General features: G+C 44.0%; 1 protein-coding gene and 1 long non-coding RNA gene across 7 annotated transcripts in view; one reads left to right on the plus strand and one right to left on the minus strand.

Moving 5' to 3' along the window:
- The window catches only part of LOC135041696 (uncharacterized), a 183,717-nt gene that overhangs the window by 157,434 nt on the left and 1,771 nt on the right, over positions 1-24,512 (plus strand). The window contains exon 2 of the long non-coding RNA XR_010235082.1: positions 19,244-19,383. This is a non-coding gene — a long non-coding RNA (uncharacterized LOC135041696). The remainder of the gene's footprint in view (positions 1-19,243; positions 19,384-24,512) is intronic.
- Positions 1-24,512, minus strand: part of LOC135041630 (endosome/lysosome-associated apoptosis and autophagy regulator 1-like) — a 480,370-nt gene that overhangs the window by 102,012 nt on the left and 353,846 nt on the right. For all 6 annotated transcript variants that reach the window (XM_063954952.1, XM_063954950.1, XM_063954951.1 and 3 more), the window contains one exon: positions 10,471-10,611. In XM_063954952.1, coding sequence (XP_063811022.1) covers positions 10,471-10,611 — 141 coding nt within the window. The remainder of the gene's footprint in view (positions 1-10,470; positions 10,612-24,512) is intronic.

The following is a 24,512-nucleotide window of genomic DNA, read 5'->3' on the forward strand; positions in this document are numbered from 1 at the left end:
ATGGTCTGAGGAGAAACGTAAACTTGCCAATATGCCATTTACGACACGGAGTGGCAAGGAACGGCTAAGGCACTGGCCTATGTTCATGACTAGTGGTTCAGCTTCACATGATGATGGAAGCCCTCATCCTCCCACTAGAAAAATGTTAAGAGCTAAGCTGGCAAAAGCACAGCAAAGAACTGTGCATTCTAACATGGTATCACAAATCCCCAAGGTGAGTCCAAGTATGTTGGCGTTTGCGATGCCTGACCTTCCCAACACTGGACAGGAAGAGGTGGCTCCTTCCAGCACTTGCTGAGGGCGTGCAAATGGTGGAAGTAGCACCCGAAGTCCAGTTTCTGATAGTCAAAGTGAAGAGGTCACTGTTGAAAGTACACTAGGATGAGGATATGGGTGTTGCTGGCGCTGAGGAGTAAGTTGACAAGGAGGATTCTGATGGTGATGTGGCTTGTTTAACTCAGGCACCGGGGGAGACAGTTGTTGTCTGCGGGATGAATAAGCCCATTGTGATGCCTGGGCAAAATACCAAAAAAGCCACCTCTTCAGTGTGGAATTATTTCTCCACAAATCCGGACAACAGGTGTCAAGCCGTGTGTTGCCTCTGTCAATTCGTAATAAGTATGGGCAGAGGCGTAGCGAGGACGGCGTCGGTGGAGCTCATGCTCCAGACGCCTACCTCTAGCAAGGACGCTGCAGTCCCACCAGCAGCTAACACTGCGCTGCCAGCTGCATCAGTGTTCTGTCGCTGCACTGTGGGAGGAGGAGAGACGGATGCTCTCAGGTCTCCCCGGCGCCGCCACCATCAGCACAATAACGTTTTTTTTCTTTTGGGCAAAGTGCACGACATTAGGACGTCCGTGCACTGTGACTGAAGAACAGGAGGAGCCGCCCACTGCCGCACCGACGAGGAGCTCAGGACGAGGGCAGGAGAGGCAAGTGTATTTGCTGGAGAGACATGGGGGGAGGAAGCCATGGGAAGACACGGGGAGGGGGTGCAAGCAGTCATACATACGGAGACAAGACACAGGGGGGACAGCAGCCATGGAAAGACACAGGGGGGAGGGGTGTGTGCGGAGGTGTGGGAGAGGCGAGGAAGCCATGGGGACACACAGGTGGAAAGGCAGCCTGGGGAGACAGAGTGGGGGGGGGCAGCTTTGGGGAGATACAGGGGGAGAGGCAGCCATGAGGAGACACAGTGGGGAGGCAGCTTTGGGGAGATATAGGGGGGGTGGCAGCCATGGAAAGACACCCCTTTAGTTTAACCCCACATGTACACTTGGGGAAGGGGGCGCCATAGCACAGATGTGCTCCAGGTGCCGTGGCTACACACTACACTTCTGAGTATGGGTAAAGACGTTAACCACCTAGGAACATCCTCTGTTATACGTCAACTGCTGCGCATTCATCAGAAGTCATTGTCAAGTTCAGAAACTTTGGGTAAGAGCGTAAGCAGTCTACTGACACCTAAATCCCTTCTTCCTCTTGTACCCAAGCTCCTGCAAGCCACACCACCAACTCCCTCAACGTCAACTTCCTCCTCAGTCAGGAACGTCAGTAGTCCTGCAGGCCATGTCACTGGCAAGACTGAGGAGTCCTCTCCTAACCGGGATTCCTACGGAAGATTCTTGAGTGGTACACCTACTGCTGCTGTTGCTGCTGGGAGTCGACCGTCATCCCAGAGGGGAAGTCAGAAGACCATATGTACTACTTCAACTAAGCAATTGACTGTCCAACAGTCCTTTGTGAGGAAGATGAAATATGACAGCAGTCATCCTGTTGCAAAGCAGACAACTGAGGCCTTGACAGCTATGTTGGTGTTAGACGTGCGTCTGGTATCAGACATTAGTTCAGTGTGACTTAGAGAATTGATGGAGGTAGTGTGTCCCTGGTACCAAATCCCATCCAGATTCCACTTCACTTGGCAGGCGATACCGAGAATATACAGAGACGTGAGAAAAAGTGTCCTCAGTGTCCTAAAAAATGCAGTTGTACCCACTATCCACTTAACCATGGACATGTGGACAGTGGAACAGGGCAGACTAAGGACTATATGACTGTGACAGCCCACTGGGTAGATGTATTGCCTCCCACAGCAACAAAAGCAGCGGCACCAGTAGCAGCATCTCGCAAACGCAAACTCCTAGGCAAGTTACGCTATGTATCACCACTTTCCATAAGAGGCACACCGCTGACAACCTCTTACGGAAAGGGACATCATGGCACAACGGCTTACCCCACTTAGACTTTCCTGGGGATTTGTCATATCTGACAACGCCACCAATATTGTGCGTGCATTACATCTGGGCAAGTTCCAGCACGTCCAATGTTTTGCACATACAATTAACTTGTTGGAGCAGAATTTTTTGAAAAATGACAGGGGCATGCAGGAGAGAAAAATTGCGGGCCACTATCGACATTCAGCCACTGCGTACCGAAGACTGGAGCGCCAGCAAACACTCCTGAACCTGCTCTGCCATCACCTGAAGCAAGAGGTTGTAACGAGGTGGAATTCAACACTCTATATGCTTCAGAGGATGGAGGAGAAGCAAAAGGCCATTCAAGCCTATACATCCACCTACGATATAGGCAAAGGAGGGGGAATGCACCTGACTCAGGCACAGTGTAGAATGATTTCCGTTTTGTGCAAGGTTCTCCAACCCTTCGAACTTGCCACATGTGAAGTCAGTTCAGACACTGCCAGCTTGAGTCAGGTCATTCCCCTCATCAGGCTTTTGCAGAAGCAGCTGGAGAAATTGAAGGAGGAGCTAAGACGGAGCGATTAAGTATGTGGGACATGTGGATGGAGCCCTTCATTCGCTTTGCCAGGATTCAAGGGTGGTCAATCTGTTGAAATCAGGGCACTACATTTTGGCCACCGTGCTTGATCCTAGGTATAAAGCCTACGTTGTATCGCTTTCCGGCAGACACAAGTGTGCAGAGGTTCAAAGATCTGCTGGTGAGAAAATTGTCAACTCAAGCGGAACGGGACCCATCAACAGCTACTCCTTCATTTTGTCCCACAACTGGGGCTGCAAGGAAAAGGATAAGATTTCCTAGCCCACTTGCAGTCAGGAGCGAGTGCTGACATCTGGTCCAGACTGAAGGACCTGCCAACGATTATTGACATGTCTACTGTCACTGCATATGTTTCTGTCACCATTGAAAGAATGGTGGAGGATTATATGAGTGATAGCATCCAAGTAGGCATGTCAGACAGTCCGTATGTATACTGGCAGGAAAAAGAGGCAATTTGGATGCCCTTGCACAAACTGGCTTTATTTTACCTCAGTTGCCTCCTCCCAAGCCCCTCCCCCCTCTCCAGTGTGTACTCCGAAAGAGTGTTCAGTGCAGCCGGTAACCTTGTCAGCGATCGGTGTACGAGTTTACTTCCACAGAATGTGGAGAATATGATGTTCATCAAAATGAATTATAAATTCCTCCGGCAAGACCTTTACAAGCAATTGTCTCCAGAAAGTACACAGGGACCTGTGATGGTGGATTCCAGTGGGGACAAATTAATAGTCTGTGAGGAGGAGGATCTACACACTGAAAGGAGGAATCGCAGGATGAGGTCGACATCTTGCCTCTGTAGAGCCAGTTTGTGCAAGGAGAGATTGATTGCTTCTTTTTTGGTGGGGGCCCAAATAAACCAGTCATTTCAGCCGCAGTCGTGTGGCAGACCCTGACGCTGAAATGATTGGTTTGTAAAAGTGTGCATGTCCTGTGTATACAATATAACGGTGGGTAAGAGGGTCCAAGGACAATTCCATCTTGCACCTCTTTTTCTTCTTTGCATCATGTGCTGTTTGGGGACTCGTTTTTTAAAGTGCAATCCTGTCTGACACTGCCGTACAAGTCCAGGGGTACTGCTGTATAAGTCCAGTCCAGTGATGCTGTCTTGTGCTGCATCAGTCCAGTGGTGGTGTCTTGTGCTGCCATAAGTCCAGTGGTGGTGTCCTGTGTGGTATATTATTTACTTCAAATAAAAGGGTTATATACATTACCAATTATCCAAATAATTTTTACAGGGTTTGCTCTGTATGGTGTAGGGGTACGCTCACCTGTGCTGCATATTATTATAATAGCTCCAAATAAAAGGGTTATTATCATCCAAATTAATTTTACAGGCTTTGCCGTGTGTGTGTGTGGTTTAGGGGTACGCTCTCCTGTGCCACCAATATTGTGCGTGTATTACATCTGGGCAAATTCCAGCACGTCCCATGTTGTTGTTTGTGCCGCACACTTGTGTCGCTTAGCTTATCCATCCAGCGACCTTGGTGCACCTTTTTTTTTTCTTTGCATCATGTGCTGTTTGGGGACTAGTTTTTTTTCTTTTAAGTGCCATCCTGTCTGCCACTGCAGTGCCACTCCTACATGGGCCAGGTGTTTCTGCCACAAACTTGTGTCACTTAGCTCAGTAATACAGCTACCTCATTGCACCTCTTTTTCTTCTTTGCATGATGAGCTGTTCGGGGCTTAGTTTTTGAATAGTGTCATCCTGCGACACTGCAGTGCCACTCCTAGATGGGCCAGGTGTTTGTGCCGCACACTTGTGTCGCTTAGCTTTGTCATACAGCCACCTCGGTGCAACCTTTTGGCCTAAAAACAATATTGTGAGGTGTTCAGAATAGACTGTAAATGAGTGGAAATAAATGTTATTGAGGTTAATAATACCGTAGGATCAAAATTACATTCAAATCCTGCGATTTTAGCCGTTATGTTTTTTTCAAAAAATCATCCAGATCCAAAACCAAAACACGAAAAAGGTGGTCTTGGCAAAACCAATCCAGATCCAAAACGCGAGTATGGAACCAGACACAGAACCAAAACACGAAAAGTGGCCGCCGCACATCTCTAGTTCAAATGGGGCAACTTGAACTAAACCTAAGTCCCAAGGCACTGTAGGAGGAACAAAAGGGTGTTAAATGTGCAGCATTCTCTGGAAAAAAAGTGCGCACATCCTGTAGGTTAGCAATTTTCTTCTGTAAACATACCGTCAATGCTGACACTTGCACTCTCAAGGAAGCCACCCATAGACCTTTGTCCATTCCTGCCTGAAAAAAATGCTAGGACTCTGGAAACTCTGAAAGACCTAGGATCAAATTTCCAGTCACTGCACCATTGAATATAGGCTTGCCATATCCGGTGATAAATGCAAGCTGAGGAAGGTTTTGCTGCTCTGAGCATTGTTTGAATTATCCTCTTGCTTTCAGGATGGAAGTCTCAAGAGCCACGTCGTCAAAGACAGTCGATCCAGGTGCTTGTGATAGCAAGAACCCTGAAACAGTAGATCTGGACGTTGAGGGAATAGGAATGGAATATCCATCAACAGCCTCTGCAGATATGTGTCCTAGTGTCTTCTGGGCCAAGCCGGAGCTATTAGTATCACGGCGCCCCTTCCTTGTTTTGTTTTGCCTTTTGCATCACCCTGTGTAACAGGGCGATTGGTGGAAACACATAGGCCAGACGAAAGTCCCATCTCACTGACAGGGCATCCACAAAGATCGCTTTGGAATCCTTTGTTCTTAACCTGTATGCGGGAACTCTGTTGTTCTGACGGGATGCCATGAGATCCATCGCCGGTAACCCCCACTTGTCTACCAGAATTTGGAAGACCTCGGGGTGTAAAGCTCACTCATTTGCATGAATGGCGTGTCGACTGAGAAAATCCGCTTCTCAGTGAAGGATTCCCGGAATCAACACTGCGGACAAGGCTGGATGATGAAGTTCTGCCCACTTTAACGTGTGACTTACCTCCTTCATTGCGTTTTGGCTGCGAGTTCCTCCCTGATGGTTGAGGTACGCTACTGCCATTGCATTGTCCGAGCGGATTTGGACTGGTTTCCCCTGAAAAATGTATTTTGCCTGAATAAATGCCATATATATGGCCCGAAGTTCTAATATATTTATTGGCAGGCAACTTTCTTCCTTGGTACACTGCCCCTGGAAGCAACTCCTTCCTGAAACCCTCCCCAGCCCTGAAGGCTGGCATGAACGCTGAGTGGATCCAGACGCTATTAGAGTACACAATTGCCCCGTGAAGGCAGACGCCCAAGTGAACACCGGCGCACCAGTCATACAGCCGCCTATGCTACGACTGGGCCCTTTAGATACACAACATCTCAGATGGAAGCGGGAACTCGGTTCATGGTGGGAAACTTGGTGGAAACTGGTCATGAACCGGGGAGGTAGGGGGAGGGGGTCCTCCCTACTGCTGACATCAACCCTAGGGATCGCGGCCTCATACTACCCTTGGAGTCTATGATCCCTGAGGCCTAGCGCTGGTGCACCCGAGGTGGCAGTCGCGTCAGTGACTGTCCAATAGTCTCCATCCTGAAACTGTGCGGCTGTGTCTTGCGTTTCCCCTACTAAGTGGAACCGATACCTTACCTTCTCCCCATGCTCCGGCCACAGTCTGGGAACGTCTGCTGGACTTGCTAGTACATCCTACACAAACGCCGGGCGAAACAGTACTGTACACACGTGTAAGCGTGGTCGTGCCCTGGCGGGGAGTTGTTGGAGAGACTCTTTCTAAGATACGTATAAGATGCTTTTTAGAAAGATTGCTCAAAAAAAAAAAAATAGTAAGACTATAAAAATAAAATAAAAAAGATTATGGCTGCTAAAAAGGGCGGCTGTGGCGTGAGCAGTGAGGTGTGATGGGACAGTGTGAGCTGTAGGGGTAGATTCTGCTGTGAGGTGAGGAGTGAAGTCTGATGGGGTAGTGCGCACTATGAGAAGGAGTGAACTTCAGGGTGAGCAGTGAGGTGTGATGGGGCAGAGTAAGTTGTGGTGGGTGGAAGTGAGCCGAGTATGAGGAGTGAGGTGTGATGGGACATTGTGAGCTGTGGTGTGGATTGAGCAGAGAGGTGTGATGGGACAGTGTGAGTTGTGGTGGAGTGTGAGCAGTTTGCTGTGATAGGGCAGTGTGAGCTGTGTTCTGCATTGGGCATGTGGGGTGAGCAGAGGGGTGCGGTGGGGCAGTGTGAGTAGTGTGGGAGGTGAGTAAGCTGCAGAGTAGCAGTGAAATGTGATGACTGTTTGAGCTGCGTTTGGGACTGAGGTGCAGGGTGAGGTGTGATGGGGCAGTGTTAGCTGTGTAGAGGGGGTAGAGTTGCATGATGAGCAGTGAGGTGTGATGACAGTGTGAGCTGTGGTAGGGAGTGAGCTTGCGGGGTGAGCAGTGAGGTATGATGGGACTGTTTGAGCTGTAGTTGGGAGTGAGCTGCAGGGTGAGCAGTGAGATGTGATGGGGCAGTGTTAGCTGTGGAGGGGGGGGAGATATAATTGCGTGATGAGCAGTGAGGTGTAATCGCACAGTGTGAGCTGTGGTGGGGAGTGAGCTTGCGGGGTGAGCAGGGAGGTATGATGGGTCACTGTGAGCTGTGTGTGGGAGTTGTAAACTGCAGGGTAGCAGTGAAACCTGATGGGGCAGTAAGTTGCTGGGTGAGCAGTGTGTTGTGACCAGTGTGACCTGTGGGGGGGGGGGGGGGGGGAGAGAGTGAGCTGCAGGGTGAATAGTGATGTGAAATTGGATAGTGTGAGCTGTGGGGGGAGTTTGCTGAGGGGCTAGCAGTGATGTGTGTGGTTTGAGCTGTGGAGGGGGGGAGAGAGTGAACTACTCAGTGAGCAGTGAGGTGTGATAGGGTCAATGTGAGTTGTGAAGGGAGGGAGTACGGTGTGATGGGACAGCGTGACCTGTATTGGGGAAAGAGCTGTGTGATGTAATTGGAGCACTGTGAACTGTGCGTGTAGGGGTGGGTGGGCGGATTAAGCTGCCGAGTGAGCAATGAGGTGTGATGGGGCAGTGTGAGCTGTGAGGGGCAGTAAGCTGAGCGGAGAACAGTGAGGTGTGATGGCACAGTGCAAGCTGTCATGTGGAGTGTGCTGCAGTGTGAGCAGTTAGGTGGAATAGGTCAGTGTGAAATATGGCGTGGATTGAGCAGTGAGGTGTGATGGGGCAGTGTGAGCTGTGGTGGAGAGTGAGCTGCATGGTGAACAGTTTGCTGTGATGGGACCGTATGAGCTATGTTCTGTCACTGGTCACATAATAGGCCCTACATGATTTTCAGCTCCAGGCCTATGTGGACCTTAATCTGGCACTTGGTATGAGCCAACAACCACAAACTTGGGTGTGCATATTGATCCACAGTTTATACCGACAGTCATGTGAATGGTGGAAGCATGTGGACACTACAAGGTAAAATTACTAAAGGTCAATTTGAATCAATTGTTAACTATTTAAAATCACTCTACATTGATGTTGTGTGAGCAACTTCTGACACAATTTTCATTTGAACAATCCTTTCATCCTGTGCAGTTGGAAGAATGCCATTTAGATTAGAACATAGTTAACTTACTCATATATGCTCATTTGTCTGTCGGGTCAACAGATAGAGGCCACATACCTATGCTATGACAACGTAATGGCAAAGTAAAATGGACATATTCATCACAATTCACATTTGCGTAAATTTGCAAAGTGAAAATTTTGATTTTTACACAAATTTACTAATAATTTCTTGCCAGGAGAAGGGCTCCAATAAAAGTCTGTCAAAGCAAAGAGCTGGAAGAAGTGTAATAGGGTAGAGGGATCACACTGTTTTATAGTTTGGGTCCCCAGAGCGTACTGTACATGTGAGGCTGTGAATTGGCACACACATCTATACGAGATGGTGTTGTCCTATTGGGGCCAAGCTCCAGAATACTTTACATTCCAGAGCTTGGCAAATCTGACAGCATTGCAGCCCGCATAGAAACCTATGGGGGCTGAGGCTGCTGTTGGAAATGGAGTGACCGTAGCAGATATCGGAGTACAGATGCTTTTGTAATTCTATGTTTATCTACATTGCATTATAAATTGCAGAGTGACTCATATCAGAGCCGGCCCTAGGCATAGGCAAACTAGGCAATTGCCTAGAGCTTCTGCTGATTAAAATGATATGCAGCATGCCTATATTCTGTGTGTAGCATTTTATATGCAGATACAGCCACAGTCTCACACAGTATATAGGCATGCTGCATATCATTTTAATCAGCAGAAGCTGCTTATGCATCCTAGCCACATAGCAATGCAAATAAGATGCATTTTGCTAAAAAGAAATGTGCCCAACGTTCGTATTGAGGCAAGATTTATGAGGACACATCTGTATCCAAGCAGAGGCAGAGGTCACAGTGTTAGTGGAAGTGTGAGTGCTGTGTGCATGTGAGTGGGTTGGTTGTGCAGTAGTGTTCGGAATACGTGTAAGGAGCATTATGTGTGTCATGTAAAAATGCATTAATAATGTGCAACATATGTGTAAGGGGCACTATGTGTGTCATTATGTGTATAAGGGCATTAATAATTTGCAGCATATGTGTAACAGGGTACTACTGTATGTGTCATTATGTGTACAGGGGCACTAATAATGTGCAGCAAATGTGTAGAGGGCACTATGTGTGTCATTATGTGAATAAGGGCATTAATAATGTGCGGCCTATGTGTAAGGGGCATTAATAAAGGCATTAATAAAGGTTGTCATAATGTGTAAGGCACATTATGTTTATAAGGACATTAATAATGTGTCTCATATGTGTTAGGGGCATTACTGTATGGCATTATGTATTTAAGGTGTTCTACTATGTGGTGTTGCGTATAGAAAGGTGTCGTCTAATGTGAATAAAGAGCAATAGGGTGTGGTGTAATGTTAATAAGGAGCAATTCAGTGTGATGTAATGTGAATAAGGGGCTCTACTGTGAGGAGTAACATTTATAAGGTAAAAGTGATACTACTGTGGGATGTAATATGAATTATGGAAACTATCGCATGATCAAATGTGAATAAAGTTGCAGTACTGTGTGGCGTAATTGGAATTGGGTTTACTATTGTGTGGCCATGCCCCTTGCCAGCAAAAACACACCCCTCTTTGGGTAGTGCGCCAAATGTGCGAACTGTTACTATTTAAAAAATAGGGGGTACAAACACCAAAATAAGGACTGCTATGGATGAGGGGTGATGGTCCTAAATAAGAAGTGCAAGGTCAGAGGCGGAACCAGCGGTGGTGCTAGGGGGCACCAGACAAAATCTTGCCTAGGGCATCATATTGGTTAAGGCCGGCTCTGACTCATATAGGAATACATCAATAAAAGAATAGTAAAGCAAGCATGGCAAACTTTTAGTATCAGAGTATATGCACAAAAGAGAAATGTGATATAGATTTAGAACACGGTAACCAGAAATTTTAAAGTTACTGCTGAGTATAATGTGTTTAAAAGTAGAAAGACATGATATACAGCACATATATGGGCAGATGTACTAAGCCTTAGGGAGTGATAAAGTGGACAGAGATAAACAAATCAGCTACTGTCATTTTCAAATGGAGCCTGTAAAATGTCAGTTAGGTGCTGATTGGGTGGTACTTTATCTCTCTCCATTTTATTACTATCCAAGCTTAGTACAGCTACCCTTATGTAGTAGATTAGTGCCTTACCTCATTTGTGTGATTGCTGGTCCTTTGGAATGCCCAAGTAAAAGTGGTATTGCTATTGCTCTCCAGACGATACGAGTATGACTGCTTTTCCCTAGAACCTTGCCAACTTTCTATTAGTGAGGTCATTTCTGAATTCACACCCTGATAAAAGGAACACAAAAAAAAAACCATTACAACAGTAACACTATGATCTGTGTATGTATCCAACATTGTCTTCTATCTATAATTCACTTAAGTCAATAATTTGAGGAGGGTAATAATTAAGTCTTTTTGCCCTGCCAGTCAACTGGTCTGCCCATACTGTAGGTCAGCTTTATGCATCATCCTTGGCTCTTGCAGTACTTCAATGTGAGTTATCTAAATCACCTAAGCAAAAAGTGGGAGGAAGATGCATTATTTACTATAAATATTGTGGTAAAGGCGCCTTATAGTGGAAGCACGAACTGACTTTGTACTTCTTCTCCATGGTTTTATTTTGTCAGAATGACCGCAGATCAGTCTTCATGGCCCTGTCGCTAGCTGACATACTGTAGACCTTCTCTCTAGCCACCTGCCAGCTGTTTCGGCATCGGTCATCATAGACAAATGACACAAACAGATCTTAGATTCCTCCTCCCATTTTCAGATTGACAGGCAAACCATACTCCCTCCTTGTCTTTAAAAGAGAGGCCTTCACATATGGTCTGTTTTGACTAGTCAGGCTGCCAAACTGCTGGGGGAGGCACAGTGAACACCACAAACCGCTAAAACACTAATTGAATTGTTCAAATACATGACTTTCCCAGGGCTTACTAGCTAACCACCACTGGCTCCTTTGTAGAACACTGCCCCTTTTGCCACAATAAAACACAACACAAAAATGGCAGGAGGTTCATCTAACTGCACTTACTCTTATTATTGTCTTTTCCCAGACATATAAATGCACAATCCCATATGCTTGAACCATGTTCATCATTCGGTTTACACATACAAGAGTCTGTTGACCATCCCAGTCTTCAGTACATTTGCAGGTAGCCTGCAAAGTGTGGCTCTGGCATGTTTGCTTAGCCTCTTACTACTCAGTGCAGCACCTGCTGCCTGTGTATAGAAAATATTGTCTCTGGGTTACAGCTGACCACAAAAAAAAGTCAACAGCTGGGAGATCGTAGGGGCAGGAGGTGAGCCCAAAACCAGCAGAGATGAATGGGTTGGGTACGCAATCCCGGTGGTCGGAATCCCAACGGTCAAAATACAGTCGTCGGAATCCCAACAGTCAGAATGCTGGAAGGGGGGGCCAGCGGAACGAAGCCTCTCGCGGGCTTGGTACACTCGCCATGCTGTGGGCCCGTTGGCTCGCTTCGCTTGCCACAGGTTCTATTCCCACTTCATGGGTGTCGTGGACACCAAGGAGTGGGAATGGCTGTGGCGGTGCTGCCGGTATTCTGGTAGTCGGGATTCCGGCGTTGGTATTTTGACTGCCAGGATTCCTACCGCCGGGATTCCAACTACATCCTGAGATGAATATGGAGCTTAGATACAAAGGTACTGAGGTTCAGGTACTAGAGACACTGAGGATTAGTTTGTAACCATAAGTAGTCCAACCTCTTTTATCACAAATGTCTGGGATGTATGATGGGATCTGCATGTGCTTTGGAGCATGACAGTGAAAGATGCAGTGAGAACCTGCTGTCCACAAGATCAAAAAGAGAATTAGGCGGACCATATCCTCCCTTTAACCTGGGACACTCATGAATTACTCAGGTTCTGTGGCTGCTTAAAACCAGGTGAAATGTAGGCTTGTAGTCAGCCAGCCACAGAACCTGTGTAATTTATGAGTGTCCCAGGTTAGAGGGATAATATGGTCAGCCTAATAGTGGGTATGTTTCCAACACAGGTAAATGAGCGATAGCTGGATCAATCAATCAATCAATCAATCACCATCCCAGCTTTTCCAGTTGGCAATAAGCCCAATATGGAGGACAGCCAATAAACAGAAGCTGCAGATACAGTATGTGTAGTTATTTAGGGTTGTTTCAGCTAACAGCAGCAGAAGGCATCCTGACGAAGAGCAGCCACAGAATCAGCCAAAAGGACAGAAAAAAATTGAAAGCTTCCAACTTGTGGTCCAAACAATATCGAAGGCAGTCACGCAAGTTCTGTCTGTTTCCTTCTATTCTGTGGCTTCACTCACGCCAAATAGCCCCTTTTCTGCGTGCAAGATCCTTGGCAACTTGGCCACTTACCTTTTTGCGCAAAATATGCATCTTATTTGCATAAATAAAACAACTACAAGTGACAAAACTGCATTACTAGAATATATAGACCATTCTGGTTGCAACATTTGTACATCTGGGTTCGACTGAGCCCAAACACGATGCGTGTTGTTATAATACATTTACCCCTTGGGGCCTAATTCAGACCAGATCGCTGGGGAGGCGGTCGTTAGGTCGACAAGCATTAGGCCGACATACATTGGGTCGACATGGTCATTAGGTCAACATGAAAAAAGGTCAACATGCGTTTTTCACAATTTTTATAATTTATTCATCTTTTTCATACTTAACGATCCACGTGGACAACCATTGGGAACGGTAACCTTGCCCGAAGCATGGCGAGCGTAGCGAGCCATGCGATGGGACACGGTGCACTAATTGGGGTTTCCCGTCACTTTACGAAGAAAACACCACCAAAAACAGTCAAAAAACTCATGTCGACCTTTTTCCATGTCGACCTGATGCACCACACACGATCGCTGTGCTGCAAATTTTCAGAGGTCTGAGATCAGATAGTCACCGCCCAGACAGAATGAAAACCAGCCCTGTGCAAGTGTGCGAATGCATGCGTACGCCATGCGAAAACTTCGCCAGTCAGTGGGCATCTGCAAATCCGTTCGCAACTTGCTCACCATCTAATGATTTTTCCAGTCTGTGCGTAGCCCGGGACTTATTCCTACAGTGCAAAAGAAACAGGCTGATCGGGACCAGAGATGTCACACACCTGCACAGAACAAGCTTAGGAACGCCTGAGTTTTTCCTGACACTCCCCGAAAATGTCCCGTTTCCACGCACAAACGTCCGCTTCCTGTCAATCACCTTGCATACGCCTAGCAATCGAAATTTTCGCACCATTCTGTCGCTGTTTGGGCTTGGTGCATACACATGCGCAGTCATTCAATAATCAGGCGCTGTGTGACTTCGCACAACAGCGATCAGGTCTGAAATAGGCTATAAATCTTGACTATAAGTAATGTGTCTTTAAACCAACTACAATTTTAAGTAAACAACTATCTTGAAAATCCTTGTCATAATTAACACTGGTATGGCTGGCATAAAGATGCTCAGTGTATAAGGACACATCTGTACCTAGTGCCCTGGGACAAGGTCACATATCCTTTTCAGAGGACGGTACAGGGACACTTAGTAGGCATCCAAAAATACAGGATACCATGGAAATTGGACAATGGTACTGATCTCATGTCAAGAAGCCCAGATTCTGGGGGAGGTGCTTCAAAGCTTGTAGAGAAATAAAATACCAACTTATCAGCTCCTGTCATTTTTCAAACACAGGGGGTTATTTAGAGTTGTTAGCAAACCAAAAAATGTAGCAGTTGGGCAGGTGATTTAAATTTGATCTGTGCAGGGTAAATATTGGCTGCTTACACGGCAATTTAGATTTCAGTTTGTACACACCGCCCAAATCGAACTCTCTCTGCACATGTTACATCTGCCCTACCTGCAGTGCAACATGGTTTTGCCCAATTGCAAACTTTTTGGTTTGTTAACAATGCTGAATAACCCCCACAGTCTGTATGACAAAAATTACAGTTGGGAGCTGATTGGTTTGTACGTTATCTCTCTCCAAGCTTTGATAAATGTTCCCCAAAATGCGGTCACTCTATGTGTCCCAACTTTCAGAATAAGGTAGAATGGTTTCGGAAAAAAAAAATCCTTTTTGCAGAGAATGATGTATGCACAAACACCATATTTGACAGCTCAAGACAAATGCTTTGATACAGTGGAATTGCAGTCTTTTACGTGGAAAGCAGTTTTGGTGTTAGCTACAGTACACTAAGAGTATTTTTTCAAGAGAATAGAGCTGTTCTTCAGACAAAACACTCTTTTCATCCAAACGTGGAGCACAAGATCCTGTCAGTATGCTGAGATCAGTCTTAAGGTGCATACACACTGTGAGATTCAGGCTAACCCCGATTCTCACTATGCGACAGGGGATAGGTCGGCATCGCAAGCACATAATGAGTGTGCTTGTGATACTGACTATGTGCGATTTTGGCTGTGTCAATTTTGACTATCTTTTATACTAGATAGTCAAAATTGACTTGCCTGCACAGTCTATCTAGGCTTGCGATGCCGACCGCGCATCGGCATTGAATCGGGATCGCAAGGCGACTTTCACCTTGCGATCTGCACTAACTTTTCTTACGATTTTGACTATATAGTAAAAATTGTAAGAAAATATCTCACCGTGTGTACACACCATTAAGAAGAGTGATCTCTTTGCTGAAATGTGGAGTGCTCTACTGTGCAGTTTCCATGGTGCTCTTTTAGAAAGACATCAATTCCTTACCAAAATGGCCTCTATTTGGTTTCCTATGCATGCATGCCACCATATTGTCAATGCATTAGACAGCCACAGTGGAACACGGATGCATTTCACTTAGCTTCAAGAGACCTTGTGGTCTTCCTACTTCATACTTGCTACTAAAGCATACTGCCACCACTTGTATATGCACCGCTGCCCACATACATCACCGGCTGGTGCTCTATATGTTCCAGTCAAGCGCTGCTCCATCCAGATACTGAGTGTACAGATGTGTGCGCATACAGTGCAGCATGCGGATCACGGCATAGCAGGAGCTTGAATGCACGCACTCGCTATGCATTCACTTACAATGGGAGTTTCGCTGGAGTAATTCAGCGATGCCATCCATGACATAACATTACTGCGATGCATATACATCGTGGCAACACACCAAGAGGATACATCTGTATGTAACTGAGTACGGCTGTACAAACACACTGCTCCTAAACCTAACCCTAAACCATACTACTGGTTAAGTACCGGGCTGTTTGATGGGTTCAGTAGATCTGCTGGTATATATACTATTTCCTCTGACAACTCATATTCAACAGGTTATGGGCCCAGGCACACTAGCATCAGATATACAGACTCCAAGCTCCTAAAACTCCCAGCAGCACACAGACACCGTAGACAAGTATCAGCACAGATTGTTTCCAGCACAGAATGTCAGCACAGTGTTTCCATCCAAAGTGTTACCCAAAGAAGTAAAGCAGAAGTTGCATCCATAATGAGATTCATTAAACTAAAAGGTACAACGAATAATACTACATGAAAATTTGAGGCATGAAAGTTTGTAGAAGGTTAGTTGACCCAAGTGACAGTCCAAACCCAGATAATGTAGAGAAAGCCATTGGAACAATTGGCTTAAGTGTTGAGCAACAAGTATATTCTAACATACATGGGAAAATGTCAGCAAGAGACATGTGGGAAGCACTGCAAGCAAAGTATGAGGGTCTGATGAGAATAATTAATCTAAGACATGTATTGTATAATACCAGGTCAAGTAAATGCACATGTATGAGTAATGTCCATATCCCAGCAGATAACATCTTTTGGAGCCCAAGTGGATGATGAGGAAATCACAATGGTGATGCTACAGAATTTATTACCCAAGTTTGACTTTCAGGTAGAGGCATATGAAGCAAACACAACCAAGTTTGAATAAATAAATTGACAGTTCAAAACTGTACATTAACATGAACATGTGCCAGTTGATTTATATGCTGAGTATACTGCGTCACGCACAATAAGTGAGAAGCACAGAAGATTCAAGTACATATGTTCTATATGTCACAAAATAAGTTACAAAGCATCTGAAAGAAATTGAAGACTATAAATGTTATGCAATGTAAGTACAACAGCAAAGATGAATCAGCATGGAGTGATTCAGTTGCTACTAGACATTTCAGTTGCAAATGAGTGGTTTACAACATTAGCAACTTGTGATCCTATGATAATAAAACAAACTGGAAATTAAGGTTGATTTAGGTCGGAAGGGGTTCCAACCTATTCAATAGGGGCAGTTTTTTCTGACAAGTCGGATATTCCCGACTTGTCGGAAAACACGTGGATCGGCGGAATAGCTGCAGATCCACGTGCTTCTGTCGGAAATGGGGCCAAAACCTGTTGGATTTGGCCCAGTTTCTGAAAATCTCAATCAGACTTTAAAAAAGTTGGATTGAGGTGAGGAGACAGGAGAGCGGTGAGGCGGGCTGCCGAGAGGCGCGCGGCGGGCTGCCGAGAGGCGCGCGGGCAGGTACCTTATGACTGCCATCCCCCGGCCAGGCACCTCTCTTCCTGCAGCGCAGCACTGGGCTATACGACAGTGATGTTCTCGCACAGCAGATGCACAGACACCGGCCAAATCCGACAGTCGGATTAGGCTCAAATCCGACAGTCGGATTTGGCCACTCTATTGAATAGGGGTTGTTGGATCCAGTCCGACAAATGCATATCAGAATGGATCCGAGTCTTATTAAATATACCCCTAAGAGGGTTATTCAGGTTGGATTGCAGATTCTGCTTAAAAGCATTCTTTCACATGCTGGGGGCCGTCCATCGCAGTACAAGGCCACCCAGCATGTTCACCGTAATGCCCAGCAGCTGCGACCGCAATTTAATTGTGATCACAGCAACTGTAGATGACCCCCTGCCAATGCAGCCTGGCTGCGAAGGCAGGCAGCCCATCACCATTTTTTCAACTTTGAGATGCAACCTGAATAACCTCCTAAAACCAAAGTTGCAGAAATCCAAAGCCAGAGCAGAGCAAAGAGGTCACAAAGTACAGTTCACAAAAGGAAAGTGTATTGAACAGAACAAAAAAGAAGGACTGCAACAGGTACCTGGAATCATCAATTATATGTCCTTAACACAACAGTGTTATGCAATAATGACCTTCTGACTTTCATTCCATGGAGCGCTGGCCCAGAAGATTAGGTCAGCTTGGATATGACAGTGTCCAGAAACTACTGAATGGGATCCGTTGTAAATTTCCAAAACCATCAAGCAGAGCTGAAGCAACCCTGGAGTAGGTACATACTGATGAACGTGGTGCAATGGAAGTTAAATCGATACTTCATAATGTTCATTGATAATTTCATGATAATGGCACACATCAAAGGAAAGAGTGAAGAGATGAAGAAAATTGCAGACAATCAAACCAGTCACAGACTGAAAGTCTTAGGGTCTGACAATGGTGGAGAATATCTAAACAGAGATGTGAATATCTTCCTATAGAAGTACAGAATTGAGCATTAATTGACCATCGTGCACACTCCTGAACAATATTGTGTAAGTGAGCATGCAAATTCTATATTAGTTTAGAGAGCCAAATGTATGCTGAAAGATGCAGGCCTGACAAGTGTTATTGGGCAAAAGCAGTGTTCACAGCAGTTTCTGATGAATTGTGCTTCCTTAATTGCTTTAAAAGTCAAAATACCAATGGAAGAATGTTCTGGAAGAAAACCAAGTGTCAAGCATATCAGAGTTTTTGGAAGTACTGCAGTGCTCATGAACATATCCCCAAAGAGAGAAGACACAAACTGGATTCAAAGTCCATGAAATGTATCATGCTTGGATATTGCCAAGAGAGCAAGGGGTACAGACTCTGGAATCCAAATCCAAGCTTGTCAAGTCAAAAGATGTTATATTCCAAGAAACACCACCACCTTAAATAAGAGTTGGAGCTAGAAGTAACATAGTATCTAAGGTTGAAAAAAGACAATTGTCCATCGAGTTCAACCTATTAAAGTGCAGAACAAGTATGTGTCACTGAATGTACCAGCAGCTGGAAACATATCTGAACCATAGGCTACCTGTTTGGGCAGTCAACCATAGAAAAGAACTTCTGCAAGATCAAACAGTGGAAAATCACCAAGGATATACTATGAGTAATTTGCAAATATTACGTTCTGTGAATCTCAAGATATCCAAGAGGCAAAGTCAAAAGATGACTGAAATCAGTAGAAATCCAAAATAGACTTTTAACGAGTTGAGTCTCATAAACAAGGAAGACACCATCAACATTGAGAGTGACAACAGTTGTGAGTTCAAAAAGAAAGGAACTATCAATATGTTTCACAATCAGTAAGAGGAGTGTTGCTGAAATCCTTACCAAAAAATGTGGACTAGAATTACTTAAAACATTGCTATATTCCTACTTGTCTAACCCTATTTTTTTACAGGTTGCTGTATTAATGCTGTAAGTGAAAAATGTTTGTCTAACATGAAGAAGCTTACAATGAGTAAGTGGTGGAAATGTGAAGTGTGCTACTGCACAGTTTTGAGAGAGACAGCATTATGCTAAGCAGCCATTTTGTATAACAGTAGCCATTTCCCTGTGTATGAAGAAATGCATTTGGTTAGAATTGAGAAGTAATGCTGACATTCCATTTCATTTAGTTAGAGAATAGTTCCCGTGAGGCTCAAGGTCAAGCTAATCTCCTGAAACATGTTGTGATGTTTTGAGACAGTGTCTACAGACTGATTCCCAAGGGACAGCAAGGCCACAGAGCAGTTACTAGAAACATATCGGTCTGCTCTCTTCTTATTACTTAGAAATGACACTTATGTGATGTGTGATAAATTCCTGTATATGTCTATATAACCCTGGCCAAATAAACAAGCTTTAGTCTCATTCTGTTGAACATACCTCGTGTCTTGTTTACTTTGTGATCTCCCAATGCATTGGTAACAGGTATTCGACAGACAACTGAAGGCCGTTGGTACAGGAGTCTTATCTCCAACATTACTTGGGAGCTCGTCCGGGATCACTGAACTGACGACACCAGATGACGACACAACTGATGGACATATACAACTGCTGACAAACCCCGGGTGAGTAATTTAAAGGTTGATCCTTCACCTGGATTACTCTCTCAGTATTTGTATATTGTCTTTTGGTCTGTTCATCTGTGTGCAGGTTAGTAACACGTTTTTATTTTGAGCCCATTTGTCTGTTTAAAAGGTGAACATTTTTGTTTTTCTGTGTTCACTGATAAAGTACATACTTAAGTTTCAGTTTCACATTTGCAAGGAAAAATTTGGTTTTATTTTTAAATGACATTTCAGAATTGTAAATGCTCAATATTGTTGTGGTATAATCCTGCTATTGAGTCTGATTATTGTAAATTTAAGGGTATACTGCAAAGAAAGTGATTTTAGTTTGTTTAATTTTTCAGTTAAAATAGGTTTTGCCACAGTTGTGGGGTGTCATGTTGATAAAGAAGTGATAGAAACATTTATTGGTGATAGAAATCTATATTGTCTAAATAAATTACCTGCTAATCATATACCAGAGGATTTTAAAGTAGTCGGTTCTGATTCTTTGTCACTGTTGGATATTAGTCCAAGAATTATAATTGGTGAAGGAAGTTTTTCTGATCATAAAAGCATTTAAAAATGTTAGAAAAAGACGTTAAGATTATTATTGATAAAAGTAATTCTAGCGTTTATATGAAATGTATGACTCAGTGGTTGGAAAAGGTCTTTGTGGACTAGGTAAAGTCAAGTCAGCAATATCTAAGTTTTGTTTTGTTGTCTCAGAAGTTAAAATCCAAATAGTTTGCTTCATTTTTTGCCTTTTATTTTTAGTTTGGTTTTCTATCCCATAAGGAGTATAGACTGACTTTCAGGGATATTATGTAGTACGGCCAACGGTTGCAGCCCATAAGAGTATTGTAAGGTGAACTGATCATTCACCATGGGTGTACAAGGTAATAGAACCAAGGAAAGGTCCTCCTTAAAGATCGACAGAGGACGAAGGGAGAAAGGCACCTAAAGGGATAGGTGTGATATTTAAGAGGGCAAATTTTCCCGAGGATGGCACACTTGATCCTGTCCTATGGAGAAGGTTTGAGGCAAATAATAAACATTGGATTGATAGACGAGGTTTTATGGACACTGTTAAAAATTTGGCAAACGGTCTCAGGAATTTGAGGTTCAATACATCACTTGTATATATGAGAAATAATAATGCCATAGGTCTTGGCAACATAATGCCACTAGAAGAAAACAGACTTTGCACATGCATTGATTTGTCAGAAAATGTCTAATCCTTTGTTATAATTTTTTATATTACATGCACATCACTGTATATGTACAGGGAAGCAGCAATATGTACATGTAATGAAAACTGCAGGTCTGCTGCTCCCTCGTTTATAGCTAAAAGGTTTTAATGTGGCTCAGGAAAAATAAAGGAACAGTATGTGTAGATAATGCTTCTACGTGAAAGAGCATACTGTAATAGGTACATACATACGGATGTAAAATGTTTATGACTGCAGAATATGGATAAATATGACAGTAAATAAAAGTTTCATGAGGGAAATAACTCCCTTTATTCCTGAATACCTTATAAGATTTTAAAGATAATTAAAAAGCAGTAAGTTTAACTGCATAAAACCTGCTACTGCAAATTATATTAATGGGTGACCACGCATTCTTATGTAGATTTATATATTCCCATAAGTCATTTTACATATAAGTAATGTGTATTTTAGTTTTGGTTAAGGAAAGAATTCTCAGCTGTTAGGTAGCTGAAGACAGTAGTATAGTACTCATTACTACAGTACTTTGCTATTATCTAAAATACTAGAAGTTTTGTAATGTAGTTTTGATGCAGGGGAAAATGAATCAGACATTACAACCCCAGACATATTGGCAGGAACATTACACACCTTGGTTTCAGTCTGATGTTAGGAATCGTAAATGAGTTACCAGATAGGAGGAGAAATCCTGCTGCATTTTTTAAGTAATTGTTACAAATATGTGGTATATATAGACCCTGTTGGATAGATTTAGAACAGGTTCTCAGAGCAGCGGTAGGCTGCATGCCAGCAGCAGAAGAAAAATATATTATAGCAAGCGAAACAAATCTCTTAGCAAATAGTACAGTAAAGATGTTTCTTATATTGCAGTGTTTATGATAAACTTGTGGTTAGACAAGAGGATGAAGGATATCTAGTAGGTGGCGCTGCAGGAACAAAAATGTTACCAGCAACATTCCAGCAAAAGTACAACCTCAGATAGAAGCTGCTATACAAGTCTACCTTTCACAGGAAAATAAGGATAAAGTGAACAACAACCCCCACCATGGACATCATTATGTTGTAAACCAGCATGGGTGGACTTAGACTAAGTATGTACAGCCCTATTGGAAACAGGAGCAGCACATGAAATAGCTACAAGACCAGCACAGGTAGCTGAACGTGGTTATGAAATGGACTCAGCACCACTAGAAAGACAAAAAGACTTCGGACAGTGGTCAGTATTACATGGCAAGATTACAGAGATAATCCATGCTCAGAAGATTTGGAGCACCAGCAACTCCAGAATGAAAGCAAATAATAAGGAATAAGACAGAAGTACCAGAAGACAAATTAATTATGCTTCTTCTGCCAACATGAAGTGCAGGCTTCTTCAGGTACCTCCCAGTGAACATAATGTCTCCAGAAGAAACAACAGATGGTATGGTCACCGGCACCTTGCCCACTGGAGAAGGACGTTTGTGTCTTATCAATACTGGAGCCAGCAGAAGCATATTACAGAAGAGGAAGGTACCACAATAACTAATGACATCAGAAACACTTGAAGGGACAGGAGATGCAAGAACTACAGTCACTAACACCAGTCCAGTTCTTGACCTCAAGTACATGTCCAGTGACTTTGCTGGGACACAATGTACTGAAGCTTATCCGAGTGAGAATACAGTACACTTCAGCAGAAGTTGAATTTTCCAGCAACTTATCAAAGGAGGTACAGAACCATTTAGAAGCAAGTTGGAACAGAAGTTCAGCATTGGCTCATTCCCGCAGTACCAGTTGTGGAAGAGAGTAAGCAATACTGTTGGACCAGATGGCCACAGGGGGGCGCAACCAGCCCATCAGAATTCTCTGAAGCAATGGCACTAGTCCTACAAAAATGGCAACAAAAAAAGTGAAAGAACAAGACTGCAGAGCCTCGAAAGGAGAAATTACAGCTAGCAAAGCAAAAGGTAATCTTTCTAGGACACTCAAGGTACCCGACATCTAACAGAAAAGAGAAAGAAACTCCTACTGCAAGCTAAGATGCCAACCAGTGTCAAACAAGTCAGATCATTCCTGGGCCTAGTGGGATACTGCAGAGAATGGATACCTCTAGCATCAGTCTACATGCAAGCACTGTATGACAACACCGAAAGGGAAGGAGGATCCAGATCCTACACAGCAACAGATGAATGAAGCAATTGAACAATTGAAAGTAGCAGTTGCCTCATCTCCAGCCCTAGGACTACCTGACTATAGAAGATGGAGGCCATCTTCATCTTCTTATGCAAAAATATGGACTACGGCAAAGACCAGTGGCCCACCACTCAAATAAACTTAACATCATTATTCAAGGAGCACCCACCTGCATCAGAGCAGTAGCAGCAGTCCTAGAAGAGGACAAGAGCACAGGCATAGTGTTGAATCATGAGATAATCATTCAAGTACCACATGCAGGTACAGAGAAGCTTCAACAAGCAAGAACCAAACACCTGTCAGCAGCAAGACTAACCAAGTATGAAGTAGCACTGCTAAGTGCAACAATGTGAGGAAGACGGTCCGGGAGAGGTAGACGGTCCGGGAGAGGAAGAAAGAGACAGATCATCATGGACGCAGGACCAGAGGGATGGTCCACAAATAAAAGAAGAAGAATCTAATAATCAAATTTTTTCTTTTTCCCATAACTGTGTGGCATTAATTAAACAAGAAACTTAACCCTTGCCACGTTACAGATACAGCCCTACCCAATGCTCAGCATGAGCTATATGTGGATGGATCAAGGTACTATGAGGATGGGATTCCTTATACAGGATATGCAGTAACCACTGAACATGAAGTTGTGGATTCAGGATCCTTACCATCCCAGCACAAGATTGTGGGCCAGATATGGAAAAGCAGAGACTTCAAGACAGGAAGTGGCGAAGATATACAACATGCTTCATCAATCAGACACTGGTTCAGAGCTCTGCAAGGGCCACACAAAAGTTGCAGTAATGAAGATCCAGGCACACGCAAGAAACAATACTCCTGAAACAAGAGGCAACAATTTGGCAAGATGCTGAAGCTAAGAGGGCAGCAAAATGCCCCCAGTAGAAAAGGCAAGCCTGTACAGTAACCATTGCAGCGCCAGACCAAAAGCCTGATTATGCTACACTGTTTGAACTTCAGAACCAAGCAGGAGAGAATAAGAAAGTAGCCTGTGAAAAAAGAAAGCAACCAAACAACCAACCAACCAACCAACCAGTGAAGGTAGCAATCTACACTACACAGACAGAAGAAAAAAAGAAGTAAAGCCTCAAATGCCTGATCTACAGGATTTGAAGACATTTCAGGAACAAGCAGGTCCTGAAGAGGAGGCAGCATGGCAGAGAAGAGGAGCCAGACAGGAAGAAGAAACTGGCCTATGGAAATCAGAAGAGAAGATATGCTTACCCAGAAGCTTATATCGACCTATGTGTCAAGACAGCCATGGACTCACACACCTGGGAAAGGATCAAATGGGAAATTTAGTTAATGAAAGATGGATAGCTCTAGGATTTTATCCAGATGCGACCAAGTTTGTACAAGCCTGCTGGATATTATGTGGAATGTCCAATCCAGGACAGAAGGTTAAGACGACCGTTGGAGCAATCCCCAAAAGTTATATTCCATTTTAAAAGAATGCAAATTGACTATATCCAGCTGCCAAAGATGTATTGGCAGTCACAGATATTTTCAGTTACTGGCGAATGGGCTAAAGCTACAGCAAAATCAATAGCTAGAAAATCAATTTCAGAAGTTATTTGCAGATATGGAGTACCAGAAGTTATAGTAATTTCATTGAAGAAATAATGTAGCACATAATGCATGATTTGGGAATACAACAGGCATTCCATGTGTTGTAGTAACCAAAAAGGGGTGCTAAAGTGTTTATTTTTAGTACTGTTTAATAGTAGAACCATA

This window comes from Pseudophryne corroboree, chromosome 2 (genome assembly GCF_028390025.1).
Source record: "Pseudophryne corroboree isolate aPseCor3 chromosome 2, aPseCor3.hap2, whole genome shotgun sequence".
Taxonomy (NCBI): domain Eukaryota; kingdom Metazoa; phylum Chordata; class Amphibia; order Anura; family Myobatrachidae; genus Pseudophryne; species Pseudophryne corroboree.